Source organism: Elephantulus edwardii, unplaced genomic scaffold, assembly GCF_000299155.1.
Source record: "Elephantulus edwardii isolate Elephantulus edwardi_28Jun2011 unplaced genomic scaffold, EleEdw1.0 scaffold00025, whole genome shotgun sequence".
NCBI classification, from domain to species: domain Eukaryota; kingdom Metazoa; phylum Chordata; class Mammalia; order Macroscelidea; family Macroscelididae; genus Elephantulus; species Elephantulus edwardii.
The window spans coordinates 18,763,018-18,777,102 of record NW_006399775.1 but is presented as its reverse complement, the minus strand read 5'-3'; the positions used below and the strand labels follow the sequence as shown (position 1 = coordinate 18,777,102).

Genomic DNA, 14,085 nt, shown 5'->3' with positions numbered 1-14,085 from the left:
TTTCCAGGTTGCTGGGTCCAGGGTCTACTCAAGACTCACCCTAAGAGGAGTCTGTCAGCAAGAGCAACAATGAATGAATGGAAATCCAAACTGTCTGTAAATGTTCATTAAAATTAATAAAATAAAAAAAAATGAGTACACAGCTCAATGGTCCCAGCTTCAAGTATTGGCTGGTGCTCCTATTGCCCCTGGGAATGTTTCCACAGTAGTGCTTGAACATAGTACAGGACCTCCTGCAAGGATTTTCACCTTTGATCGTTCGGCCAGCCAGGAGACACCCGCAGAGTGAGAGAAATGTGTGCCCTAGAAAGGGTCTGAGCTCTGGGCCTCAAGTCCCAGTTCCGGCTCCATCACGTGTATATGTGTATGACCTTAGAAAAGTTGCTTTATTTCTCTGAGCCTTGTTTTGCCAGCCTACAGAAATGGAGAGGATAGTCCTGACTCATTAGGTTTATTGAGGGATAAAATCTGCATTAGATAATAATTGCAGAGTTCATAGACTAATTCTCTATAAAGAGCAACTATTACATTAGCGCTTCTCTAATATTTGAGTCTTCTCTAATATTAGAGCTTCTCTAATATTTGAGTTCTTAAAAAATTCTTCCCACATCATCGCCACATCCCACCTTCCTCATTTATATAATGGGGACAACATTACCTTCCAAACGTAGCCTATTTGGGAGATTCTTCTAGAAACCCTATGAGCTTAGTATTGGTAGTCTTATTTTACAGATGGAGAAAATAGGGTTCAGAGAGGTTAAAGTTACAACCCAAAGTCACAAAGCAACAAAGTATAGCAAGAAAAGGAACTAGAATTCAAGCATGTTGATTCTCAGGACCTGGCCAGAGTCAAAAGGACATTCCTTGGGCTGTGACAGAAGTTGGGTTTCTACCAGCAGTCTTCCCCTCAGTTGCTTGCAGAAGCTCATTAGAAATGGTTCCCTACAGGAAGTTCTGGTGGCCTAGTGGCAAGAAGCTGCACTGCAATCACAGAGGTATGCAGTTTGAATCCACTAGATACTCTATTGGAGAAAGGAAGGGCAATCTCCTCCTGTACCAGTCAGATCTGATTTGATGGTACACATGCAAAAAAATAATAAAATAAAAATTAGAAGAAAAAAAAGAAATGGTTCACTGCAGGGTTTCCAAGTGAGGTGGCAGCAGCCCTGAAAGTCTCATAGAACGAAGTCCCGCATGGACAAATGTGAATGATGTCACTGTGGGGCATGGTTGGGGCCAAAAAGAGCCAGTCTGTCTCTCTTCACTGTGGGTTAAAAAGAACTCAAATCACAAAATGTTTCCCTGTCCTCCCATGTATTTGAGGAAGAGACCACCTCTCTGACCTGAGTGGGTCACCAGTTGCCATCTTTGCTAACCAGGCATCACCCAGGTGCCTGTATCAACTAGAGGTCCACCGTCCTCCGAGCATGGTCCATAAACCAGCATTATCAGCACTAACCTGGGAGCAGAGGGGAAATGTGTTCTCTCAGGCTCTGTCTCAACCTGCTGGCTCAGAATTTGTAGAGGTAGCCTAGCAATCCACAGTCCCCAACCTGATTAGGATGACATTGATTTAGGAAACAGTGGCCCAAAATCCTTGACCATAGTTTTCTTTTTGGGTTAGCAAAGTGAGACCCCATAGCCTCTGCTTAAAAGCAAACATAGAATGTGTCAGTCAGAACAGAAATCAGATTACAAACCTCAAATTCCTGCCTTGAACCTTGCTAGTTGGTGACTTTGGGCAACTCTTTTACCTCTGTTAACAAGCGTTAACTTTACACTGAAGTTCCTCCTCTGTAAAATGGGAAAATATTGGCTTCCTCACATTTTGAAGAGTTAAGAAAATGAAAATGGGTATACAGCTTCTGGCTCAGTTTCCAACACATAACCAGCCCATGCTGATGATAGCTGTGATTTGATGTGCACAGCTGTCAGACACTCGGGTTTGTATCAAGAATGGTCCCACCAGTGCTCTGTGCCAAGTGTACCGCTTGCACACAAATCCATTGCCTGGAAACCATGTCCCTGCTGGTCTCACGCACAGCTGCACCAAACGGCCACTTGTGTGTTTCTCTATTGCCCCCCTTCATCGATGCATGACTCATTGCTTCATTCATGTCTCCATGTGTGCGTAGAAACCTAGGCAAGCAGCCATTCCTAGGGACATTGCAGGACAACCTCATTGAGATGGACATTCTCAGCGCCTCCCGCCATGATGGGGCTTACAGTGACGGGTAGGTGACACCCCCGTGCTCCTCTGTGTGTTCACTCCCTGTGACTCTTGCACTTGCATGCAAACCCTGAGACCTTTCCCTGGGAACTCTTGGGGGAGATGATGTCATATTGCATGCCTATCCCCAAATCCATGTTTCCCTTGCAAGAGTTTGTCCTTAGACTACAGTGTCCCCCCACATATTAACAGTAGACCTGTTAATATTCATCTCCTGCCATCTCATTGGCTGCCTTTGCCATTCTTAAACCCATCTCATATAGAAAATTTTATTTAGCACAGACCCTGTGAGTATCTATTCTATGACCTGAAGCTTTTAATATCCCAAGAGGGGTGGCATTGCTCTGAAAATGGGGAGTGAGAATTCCCAGTTGTGTGTACAGATCCCTCCGAGGCCATGGTTAAAGCCAATCTGTGGAGGATTTCGTAACACCCAGTTTGGCCACAACCCTGTGCACTGACTGTTTCAAGCTGCCTTCGAGAAAAGCTAGGCTGTGAGTGCAGTGACCATCTGCCCTCGGGAGCAGCTTTCTCCAGGGGCTCAGAAGACCTCCATCCAGCTTCTGAAGAGTTATTTGTAAGCATTTGCTGCCATTGGCAAAATAGCAGCTACTGGGAGACCCATGGCATGGCAGAGCTACATGGTAGTGTCTAAGCTCCAACTCCCACAATACTTTTAAACAGAGGACATGCATTCCTCCAATTACCCTGACAAAGCTTGTGCTGAAGGGAAAAGGGCATCTTAAGTTCTGTTATCTCCAGAGAACAGAATAGAATTTGAGATACTTCCTAAGTTACAATGCTCCTAGAGACCAGGTAGCTTATTCTCCAAGAAACAATATCCCAGGTCCACCCTTCCCAGGAAAAGGATCTCAATGTCAAGTGGGTCTCCTGTCAAGTTGATAACACCTTCCGCCTTGACTTGGGTACTTCTTCCCACTGGTAGGGCTGTCCCGTCCGTGTTCCGTGGAAATGTGTCCTCATGTGCTGTTTTTGTGGTCTGGTAACTGGTTCTTCTTTTTTCCACCCTCTCCTGTCTTCTCTGTGGTGATCCTCTCTCCAGGCTCCTCTGCATGCCTCTGCTGCTGCCTCTGTCCTCGGGGCTGATCTGGAGTTCAAGGTGATAAGCAAAACCTCATGTTCTCATGCTTCTCTCTCCCCCTCTCCCTCCCCACAGGCACTTCCTCTTCAAGCCAGGGGGCACCTCCCCACTCTTCTGTACCACATCACCAGGGTACCCACTGACCTCCAGCACGGTGTACTCCCCTCCACCCCGACCTCTGCCCCGAAGCACCTTCGCCCGGCCAGCCTTTAATCTCAAGAAACCCTCTAAGTACTGTAACTGGAAGTGTGCGGCCCTGAGTGCCATCGTCATCTCTGCCACATTGGTCATCCTGCTGGCTTACTTTGTGGGTAAGCATCTTCCTCACCCCAGCTTCCCTTGACTGCCCTGAGGCCCAGAATACAGTTAGGCATCTTGTAAGCACAGCAGATAACACACCCAAGTTGAACCAGACATCCCTGGATTGCTGTGCTGGCCTTCACCCCAAACCCACTGAAGTCCAGCCCTGTGGATCCCTCTGCATGTTTACAGAGAGGTTCTTAGAACCAGAATGGAGCCTCAGCATTTGTGTGACCGATTGTTGGGTTGTTGGATACAGAACATTGAGGTGTAAGCACTCACTAGGATTAGACCTCAAAGTGTGTGTATGCTGTGAGTGTCATAGATCAACATCACTTCAAATGAAATGGCAAGTTGGAGAGATGGTCAGGCAGCAGGCTTCTCCCACTGGTGTCACGAAGCAGCTTTGAGGAGAAGGAGGACACAGAATGTCCTGGCATTAGAGAGAATCTGTCAAAATCTAGTCAGGAAAGCTCTAGAGGTGAGTCTCACAAGCTAATCTGGGGTGTCGTGGGAACCAAGGTCCTGAGTTAACTCTTGGTAAGAAGACCAAGGAACTCCTCACTGAGGAGTAGTGGGTACCGGTAAGAAGTTAGAACTCTCTGTGGGACACCAAGAAGCCCTGACTGGGCACTTCCTACCTTATCTGAGAGCCCATCCAGGGAAGAGGAACATCTCCTGGCCCACCCCTTGCTGAAACAGGGTTGCTCCCACTATGCGTTCTTTTGATGCATTTGTGATATACTCTGGTTACTGGGGACCTATCTCTTTAACTTTCTCCCTAGGAAGATATAATCTGAAGAAATCTGTTTGCATTGTACAGTCTGCTGCCTTTATGTAAAACAGCCTGTTGATAAAGGCCATCAGAGAGAACTTGGCTGAACCCTCAACATCATTTCTACCCTTCAGATTCTGTGTGGGTTTCTAAGAAATTTTGAGAGCATTCTGTCAGCATTCTCTTTGGTTTTTCAGCGTAAGGCCAATACGTAGAAATGGCACTCACTGGCAGAGTCTAAGAGGAATCAGTACATCCAATGTGAAAGAGAACTTTGCAGAAAACAATGGCCTGGTGGAGGGAAAGAGTTTGCCATAGGAGGCAGTGAGCACTCCGTTACTGTGAATGATTACTGGAACGTGGATTGACAGAATGTGGAGAAGAAATTTGAGTGGGGCTGAGTGTAGTCATCCCTGAACTGTAAGGTCACTTCCTTCTCATGATTTCTGAATTTTATGAAAACATGTAATCAGGAAGATGGTAGGGGTACAACTAGTCAGAGCTCCATAAATATTTCAAAATATAACAGACTTTCTCTAATATGTCAGGTCTCTTTTCCGTCATGAAGATCAGCCTATGGGATTTCATTCTCATGACTCTAAAGCCAGGATGGCATACACCTTACATCTTTTCTTCTGTTTATTAGCAGTTGCTGCCTAGTTGTGTTTAAAGCTCCTCAGACTATATTCAGGCTCAGCGGTAAAGTGTCTCTGATTGACTAATGATGTTTGTGGTGGTTGCAAGAGTGGAGACTTTCGTGCCATGCCAGATATTTGCCATTCCTGATATGCATTATTAGTTAAAGGAGTTACCAAACTGAATGAGTTCAGGGCCCACCCAGCTCTGTGAGAGAAATGTCATTGAATTGAGATATAGAGCTATGGTTTATAGGATTTCCGTCACCACCCCCTGCCTTGGAAGTCTCTTTTTGGGAGCATCAATTGTGTCACCACTCACCAGTGGCACAAATCTTGCTTTTGACAGATATTATTATATTAACTAAATGAAAGGACTTCTGGGCAAGTAGTGTCATTATCAAGACACTTTGAGAAAAATATCAAGAACCAAGTAGCTTCTTACAGACAGACATCAGCTTGGTTTGCATTGAAATTTTAAGGTTTATACTGTATGGGCTAGTCCATAAAATCATGTATGCTTTGGGGGAGAATATTTTCTAAGTGGTACAGTATGCACTTGTCTGTCAGTTTGCTGTACTGAGATAACTTGGTGTTGCTGTGATGCTGAACATATGCCATTGGTGTATTAAGTGTCACAATGGTTATGGGCACCATGAATTTACCAATCTCTGGGAGTTTTACCAAACTCTGGGAGTTTGGTAAAGCTCCCAGATTAAGACAGACTTGAAAGCAGTATTGGCATTCATTTCTTAAAGAACAGGACACTAGAGAAATGATGATAGTTCTAGAAGAGGGTTCAGATCTTTTGTTCGTAGAGTTGCTGTGACTCGTACTTGAATCAACAGCACTTAACAATAAGAATACATGATCAATCATCAACAGATAGAGCCTGTTGTAGGAGATGGTGAGTTCCCCATCATAACATGGGTGCAAAGAGAACCTGCCTTGGTAATCACTTAACAAGATTTAAGCACTGGCTGTAGAACGTTGTCTTTTTCCTCTTCTAATATTGATAGTCTTTGGATCTGTAATTTTATCATTTTCTTTTTCCACTGAGCAAACAGTATGAAGTACTGGCTTTGATCCAAACTATGGCACTCAGTTTAAAGTATGAAAATAAGGTCCCTGCCCTTGAGATATTCATAGTTTAGAAGACTCAACTATATAAGCAAGCAAATATAAACCGATGATTGAGGCACCTGAGGAGATGTGGAAATACTCAGCCCATCTTAGGACTGGAAAGACTTCCTGGGGAAGATAGTATTTCAGCTGAATCTTGAAGTTGGAGTTACCTGGAGTAGACATGAAAGAAAGATATTCCAAACTGAGGTATAACTTTCAAAGACTTGAAAAGAGGACAATGGAAAATGAGCAGTATAAGAGGGAGACAGAGTTGTCGCTAATAATGCTGCTAGTAATAATCAGATATTTGGCCACTGTCATTGTGTACCATTAAGTCAGAACTGACCCAGAACCGGCCCCTCAGTGGGTTTTCACGATGGGAAGAGATTGCCCATCCTTCTCCCGTAGAGCAGCTGGTGGATTCAGACTGCGTGCCTTAATGGTCATTACGAAGGCCAATTTAGAAATTATGTTAATATTGTATAGGCAAGGTGAACTGCTGGAGAGTTTTAAGGAGTGACTGGGTTAAAAAATCAGAGAGGATGGACTAGAAGTCAGACCTGTACAGAAAGTATTGAAGTAAGTTAGAAAAAACAAAAGACCTGAACTAAGTGATGAAATAGGAAAAATAAGGGGGGTGCTTCTTGGTTCAATTTGGGAAAAAATTTGTGTCTCTAGTTAGGAATGAGGCAGCTCTGGTGGCCTAATGGTAAGAAGCTGCAGCGCAATCACGAAGTTACGTGGTTTAAAACCACCAGCTGTTTCTCAGGAGAAGATGCACAGTCTCCTTCCATGCGATTGAAAGGCCTCTGGTAACCCACCAGAGGATCAGCTGTGGGTCAGTTCCAACTTGACAGCACACAGCAACAAGAAGTTGGGAATGATCAGTTGCTTAATAATGTGTCTTTGGCAAGAATGTGCATAAACAAGGGGCTCTGGTGGCAGAGTCTGTAGGGATCTGTGCTCAGCCACAGATTGTACCCCTCCGGTTGTTTTCATCCACCAGGAGGACTCTGAGGGAGAAAGATGGACAATCTCCTCCAATGTGATTTATGGCCTTGGAAACCCAAAGAGAATCATCTATGAATCGGTTCAGACTTGAAGGCAATGAGTTGCTCTTGGTTTTGTTTTTAAAGTTTTGTGTAAAATCATTAAGACTTAGATTTCATACTCAAGGATTGGCTCAGGTTGGCAAACTTGGGTATTCCCTAGAGACTCCTCAAGGTGTTGGGAAGTGGCTAGACACCTGGATTCCATTCCCAGCTCTGCCACTGTCTGTATGTCCTAGGGCACTCACTCCCCTTTCTAGCCCCCCTTTTTTTCCTCACTTAAAAGATGGTCACAGTCCATTACCTCAAGGGTGTTTATGAGGTTGGAATGAACTAATGTAGCTTGATGAGTAGTACCCTTGTATTGGTCTGCTCTAGCTGCTTGGCGTAAGGGATGCTTCTCATTGCTTGGCCATGATTATAGGCTGTGATGACTAACTTGTAAGGAACTATCAATTATTAAAAATCAAATAAATCGTTTTAGCCAAGCACAAATATCCTTAACAAAGATTTTTTTTTCCTCCAGCAGACCAACCAGTCTAATCAACAGGCAAAAGCACAGATATTTAATTAGATTTTTGATGAGAAATTGTGTTTAATTTCAAGTATAATCAATTATTAATTACGGTAATGAGTGAGTCTGACTGAGTTTACTAATTAACTCATTTAAAAATTATGAATAACCTTTTCATTTGTAATTATTTTCTACATCCTATCAAGTTCCAGATAAGAATTGTGTCCCCTCACCAGCAGAAGGGGAGGCAAAAACAGGACAGGAAAGAATTATCTTTCACCAGCATCCTCTCAGAGCTGCCATGTATGCATGACAGCTGTGACAGATCTATTTGAAGTTAACTTTCTTAGTTGGAAAGTTTTTTGAGAAATGAGCAACCAGTGGCCTTTCATGTACAGCAGCATTTGTGATTATTTTCACAGGAAGATAGAGAAACTGGAATCAGTCATTTGCACCCACAAAAGTTGCAGGCCAGGGTTTCTTGGCTCTTCCCAGATGGTAATCCTAGGGAGGAGACCAGCCACTCAGCCTGTAGGATGGATCTCTTCAGAAGAAGAAGACATTTTTTCCTCCAAAAGATACCCACTATGAAAGGCAGCCACTGAAAATCTGTTTGTATTGACTTCCTGACTTCTTCTCCTTATTAACCTTGATTTGAATATCTTGCCTTTTATTACATTAGTTAAATGTGCTGTCAGGGATCTTCCAGAGTACTGAGAAGCAATGGTGTCAGTCTAGAGACTAAATTGTGCCTAATCCAGTCCATGGTCTTTACAATTACTTGCTTTGCATCAGAGAGCTGGATAATGACTAGGGTTGATAGTAAAGAATTGATGCCTTTGAGTTGTGATGCTGGAGAAGAGTCTTGAACATACCATGGACCACCAAGAAAACAAGTAAGTATGTCTTGGAGAAAGTAAAACCAAGTTTATCCTTGGAGGCTAAGATTTTGAAGCTTCGTCTTGCATATTTTGGGCATGTGGCCAGGAGGGACTGATTGTTGGGGTAGGACACCATGCTTGGAAATGTGAAAGAACAGCACGGGAGAGGAAGACCCCCGGATTAGATAAATTGATACAGTGACTAAGGCAGTAGAAGTAGGAGTGTCATAGTCAGTGAGACTGGCTCCGGAGAGGGCAAGCTTCAGAGCTATTTATTGTACATGAGATCAGTATGAGTTGCAGGCAACTCAATGACACATAACAAAAACCCACCTTTTATTTTCTCTAAGAAAGAAAAGAGTTCCTTTGAACAATGAGATGCGAAGAGAATATTATGAGGGAAGGGCTAGTTACAGATTAAATCATGAAGCTTGTTCAACCATGAAAATAATATTTTCTTTTATAGTATTTAGTGGGAGAAAGAATGGCAGTCTCTCCTTGTGCAGTTTTTAGCCTTTGAAAAGCCACTGGTGGGTCAGCTGTGAGTTGATTCTAACTCAATGGCAATGAGTAAGTGAGTAAATTGTGTTTGAGATACTTTCAGTAATACAGATAGTGTGGTAAAAAATAATAGAAGCAATAGGATACACTGTTTATTATTAATAAAAATATTATTTAACTTTGGTTATGTATGTCCAAATGCCCCTCTCCTAGCTACTTTCTCTCTGAATCCTAGCATCCGAATTGAGAACCCTTTTGGCTTAGTAAGGAATTATGCTACCAACTCAAAGGCAAGTTTGAATCCATCAGCTGCTCTGTGGAAGATCGGCTTTCACCTGCTGTACAATATATAGCCTCTAAGAATCTGTTGTAACTATGAGTCAGTTCCAACTTGATGGCAAATAACGACGACACCACCACCATCACCTCCGATGAACTCTGTGGCAATGTCCATAGCATGTTGTGCTGCTAACCAAAAGGTCTCAAGTCTCCACCAGTTCGAATCCACTAGTGGCTCTATGAAAGAAAGATAAGCAGTTTCTTCTCCTCAAGATTTACAGCTTCAGAAACCTGATGGAGGGTTATTATAAGTCAGAATATCGACTTGATGGCAGTGGCATCCTGTGATGTCCTAAGATAAATAATGTCCCTGTGTGTTAATATGGCCCCCTTATAGATATAAACACTGAGACCTATTGTTTGGAATTTACCCCAATGTTGCTTGTTAAAGGACAGAATTGTGATCCCACTCTAAGCATACTGGCTCTTTAGCTGGATCCCTTTCCCTAACCAAAGGTGGTTGTAACTCTTTTTCTCTTTTCTTTTAATGTTTTGGGTTTTATGTTGTTTTGTGGGTTGTTTTTTTTTTTCTTTTTTTCTTTTAACTTATAGCTTTCCCCATTTAAGTATTTTAATTTCTGATATTTTTTTACCAAGCACTCAGCTTCAGGCCAAGACCATAATAATCATAATCTCTCTGAACCCTAATAACAATATTCTGTGGGGTAAATACTATTTTCTGCATTTTCTAGTGGAAGAAACTAAATCTCAAAGAGGTTACACAACCTACCAAAGTCCCACAACCAGTAAATTATATATATGACATTTATACCAACAATTGGGATTCAGAAGGCCATGCTCTTAACCACTATGCTACTTGTCCTGGGTTTAAACAAATGATTTAGAATCCATGGACCACTTGCAACTGTGTGAACTTGTGCAATTGATTTAACTTCTCTGAGTCTCAGTTTCTGCTTTCATTATGGTCTTTTTAGTAGACATGGTCGAAATGATCAGCCAGTTTTATAGGGGTAGAAATTTTCAATTAACATCATGGTTAAGAGTATAGGTTCCAAAATGAAGCTGCCTAATTTCATGCATCTATTGTCTTCAAACTTTGTGACCTTAGACTCTCAAAAGTCAAATTCACTTCCATCAAGTCAGAGCTGACTCATGGTTGACACTCCCTTGAGTTTCCAAGGTTATAAATTGCATGAGAGGAGATTGTCCATCTTTGTCCCACAAAGTGCCTAACTGACAGAGCAATCCAACCTTTGGGTTAGCAGCACAACCTTCATGGACTATAGAGCTCTCTATCCAAGTTTATTTAACCTTTGACAGTTTCCATTTCCCTGTCTGGAAAAGGAGGGTAATATGCCTGTATCACAAGGTTGTGAAGTTCCAGTAAGATAATTTACATAAAGTAGCATAGAATATGCACTCTATCAAAGTGAGATACTCTTATTCTTAATAGTATTAGTATTGACATCACCTAGAAGGAATTATTGGTAGCTTTATAGTGGAACTTGGACTGGGCCTGTATCACAACAGCACATACGGGCTTCTCAGGTTTTGTTAGTCACAGGGCAGCTGACAGAACTACCAGGGGGCCTGTCAGAAAACATTTGTAGAGATGTCTCTCCATTCCCAGGAAACAGCTAAAAGAAGAACCAACACCAGAAAAAGCACCTCACATCATTTCTTTAAGTAGGACAAAAGTCAATTTCTGCTTTGCTGACAGAAGCCTCTGCCTGGTTAAAACTGACAGCTTTCTTCACATCCAGAATCTCTATGTAAAAGGCAGACACTGCATGCCACAGAAGAGCTGCGGATTAATATCTTGAGGACTCTTCAACCACCTAGTGAGGCCTTTAGCATATAAGACAGAAAGACATATTAGTGATAAGAAATCCAGAATGGATTTACATTTAATCAGAGACCAGTGTTATCTTGAGAGGGTATTTTCTTTTCTTTTCTTTTCCACCATCAGTTCCAGATCAAGCCTTAAGTACCTTTGTCACTCACAAAGTCACAGGACATTGTGTCATTCACAATGATTTCTCTAGGGTGTCCTAGGGTTTTGATTGGAAAAGAAGATAGGATTCAGAATTTAGTTAACTTGGTGGAAAGCTCAGCTCTGCTACCCTCCTGTTTGGTAATTTTGTGATCCTTGGTTTCCTTGCCTGCCAATTAGGCAGAATTATGGCTTCCTTCATGGAGTTGTAATGAAGATTTAAATTATATGATGCAGAAAAAAAAACCACGCATATCACATGGGGGTGGGGAGAAGAATAATAAAGAGAATCCCTTGCTGATGATCCTGGAAGATTGCCATTAGTTCTCTTAGGTCCTCTGTTATGTTAACCCTGTGGTCCCGTAAGATCCTCCCCAGACTATAGGCTGTGGGAAATTGTATGAGGGCACACAAAGGCTGGAGAAGTGACTAGAATGGAACATCCTAACATTCTGTACAGCGCTGAAGGGTTTTGACTTTTGAGTTGTGTTGTTATTTTTACCTCCACTTCTACCTGAAGGTGATTATGAATTGAAAGCAGAAAAAAAAAACTTCCATCACTACCCTTGCTTGAAATGATGCTAGTTTAATTTACAAGTGAGAATGCTTCTAAGCTTAATTACTGTTCTTTAAAAGGTAGCTATTGGAGAACTCATTGCATTATTATTGTAGTTTTTGATCTACAGAAAACTACAATTCTAGGATCATTTAGAGGCAAAGTCTAGACTCTTATGGTATTATGTAGAGTCTACTTACTGTGTTACATAGAGTCTATGTATTGCGCTTGAAGTCATCATTGTTCTGATGCTTTCTTTTCTTTTTTTTAAATTGTGATTTTTAATGAAAGTTAAAAGAAAAATTTGGATTTCCATTCATTCATTGTTGCACATTTTTCTCCCTAACCCCTCCTAGTTCACGTAAAAAAAAACCCCAATTCATTCATTGTTGCTTAATTTCCTTGCATGTCCATAGACTGACAAAGAAAGTTTACGTTTTTTAATAAAGATGCAAAGTATGCAAAAAAAAACATTAATACTGATGCAAAAAAATTAAAAAAGAAAATAAAGAAACAAGGCAAAAAAAAAACTTGAATTAAGTTAAAAAAGAATTTATTTTTTAAAAATGGACTCTAGCTCTGAATAAATACTGATTCCAAAGAACCACTATGGCTTGATGATCAAAGTGCTAGCTCTGGTCAGGTAATGAATAAAGCATTAATCTTCCTCTGAAAAAAAATATTTCCTCCCTCCTCCCACCCCAGTCCACTTAGCTATGTGCCTCTTATTCTGGATTGTTGTCATAAAAATAATGCCTAATTATATATTCCCTTTAAAGAGATTCTTTCAAGACCCCTGTCTTATCACTAACCAAGTTGGATCTCCACCATGCAGCAGTACAGTTAGAAGGATGTTAAACTCTCCTTTTTTAAAGGTTGCTGTTGTGTAAGGCCCAAGCCACTCCCTTCCCCAAGTGTCCCATAAATCCCCTAGGTTGATGGCTTAATCTCTGCTGTGTACTCGATCTTCAGCACAAAGCCTAGCACAGGAGCTGTGCTCAGTATGACTTGACTGAATCAAGGACCTTGCAAGATGAGTAACTGCCAAGTATTTTGTTGGCAGAAGAAGAGCCATATAGGCAAACACATGGTGGCAGAAATATGGATTTTATGTCCTGAGATTCAAGTACAGGTAAAAAAGAACATGAAAAAAGGATTAGAAATAGAGGCCAGGGTAATTGTAAACCCCCGTTGCCATCTGTTATTCCCACCTGGTTCAGCTCATGCAATAATATCAGGATCTCAGTGGCCATTTCCTTCACAAGCACGGACCTGTTGCACTTTGAGCCTGGGTGTTATTAGTGAGCAATAAGGCCCATTTTCTCTCCTTTCTCTTCGACTTCACGTCAGGCCTTTGGACAGAAGCCATAGATTTAGAAGCTTTATAGCCCAAAGAAGGGGAAATGGAGATGATTGAACTTGGTCTTTTAGGAGAAAGAAAAAATGATAAAGATACAGGATCCTGTATTAACGCTTTTTCTCTCTAAGATTGCTTCCTTCATGCTGCTCTGTGGGAATTGCTAATAGCAAGATATATATAGATTGTTCTCTTTATAACAGATCCCAGACAAATATGTTCCAGCCCCCAAAAAGGAAGGCTTAGGGAGAGTAGTGTGGTTCTGTGCAGTTGCGGGGCTGCCAGGACAGAAGTGAGCCTGCGGGTTGGGGGAGAGGTAGTGATGGGAAGCTAATTTTGTCTCTGTGGGAGAAGACTTTCCACCAAGAGAGCTATCTAGTGTGGAATGAGCTGTGTTGGGGAAGTCTATGTCTGGAATGAAAGGAAGAAAGGTGAAATAGCCAGACGTTATATAAGCCAATGGTCTTGTTTGTATCCTCACTCTGCCACTTATTAGCTGTGTTGCCTAGGCAAGGACTTCCACACCAGGAATTAGAGCTGTAATTTCTTTATCTATAAAATACGAAGAGAAGCAAACAAACAAAAGACTAGTTGGAATATTAAATCGTGCAACATGTTTCAGCTCAGTATGAGGGAAACTTTGCCAAGTTGCCCCGATTGAGCAGTGTGGTAGCGAATTTCCTGGAACTACTCAGACAGTGGGAATTTTTGGGGGGTTTGAGTTTTTGTTGTATTAATTTGTGGGTGGACGATTTATCAACAACCTG

At 41.9% G+C, this 14,085-nt stretch overlaps 1 protein-coding gene across 1 annotated transcript in view; it reads left to right on the top strand.

Annotated features, from left to right (window-relative positions):
- Positions 1-14,085, top strand: part of TENM4 (teneurin transmembrane protein 4) — a 613,887-nt gene that overhangs the window by 318,449 nt on the left and 281,353 nt on the right. Inside the window, exons 5-6 of the mRNA XM_006882894.1 lie at positions 2,136-2,234; positions 3,408-3,643. Coding sequence (XP_006882956.1) covers positions 2,136-2,234; positions 3,408-3,643 — 335 coding nt within the window. The remainder of the gene's footprint in view (positions 1-2,135; positions 2,235-3,407; positions 3,644-14,085) is intronic.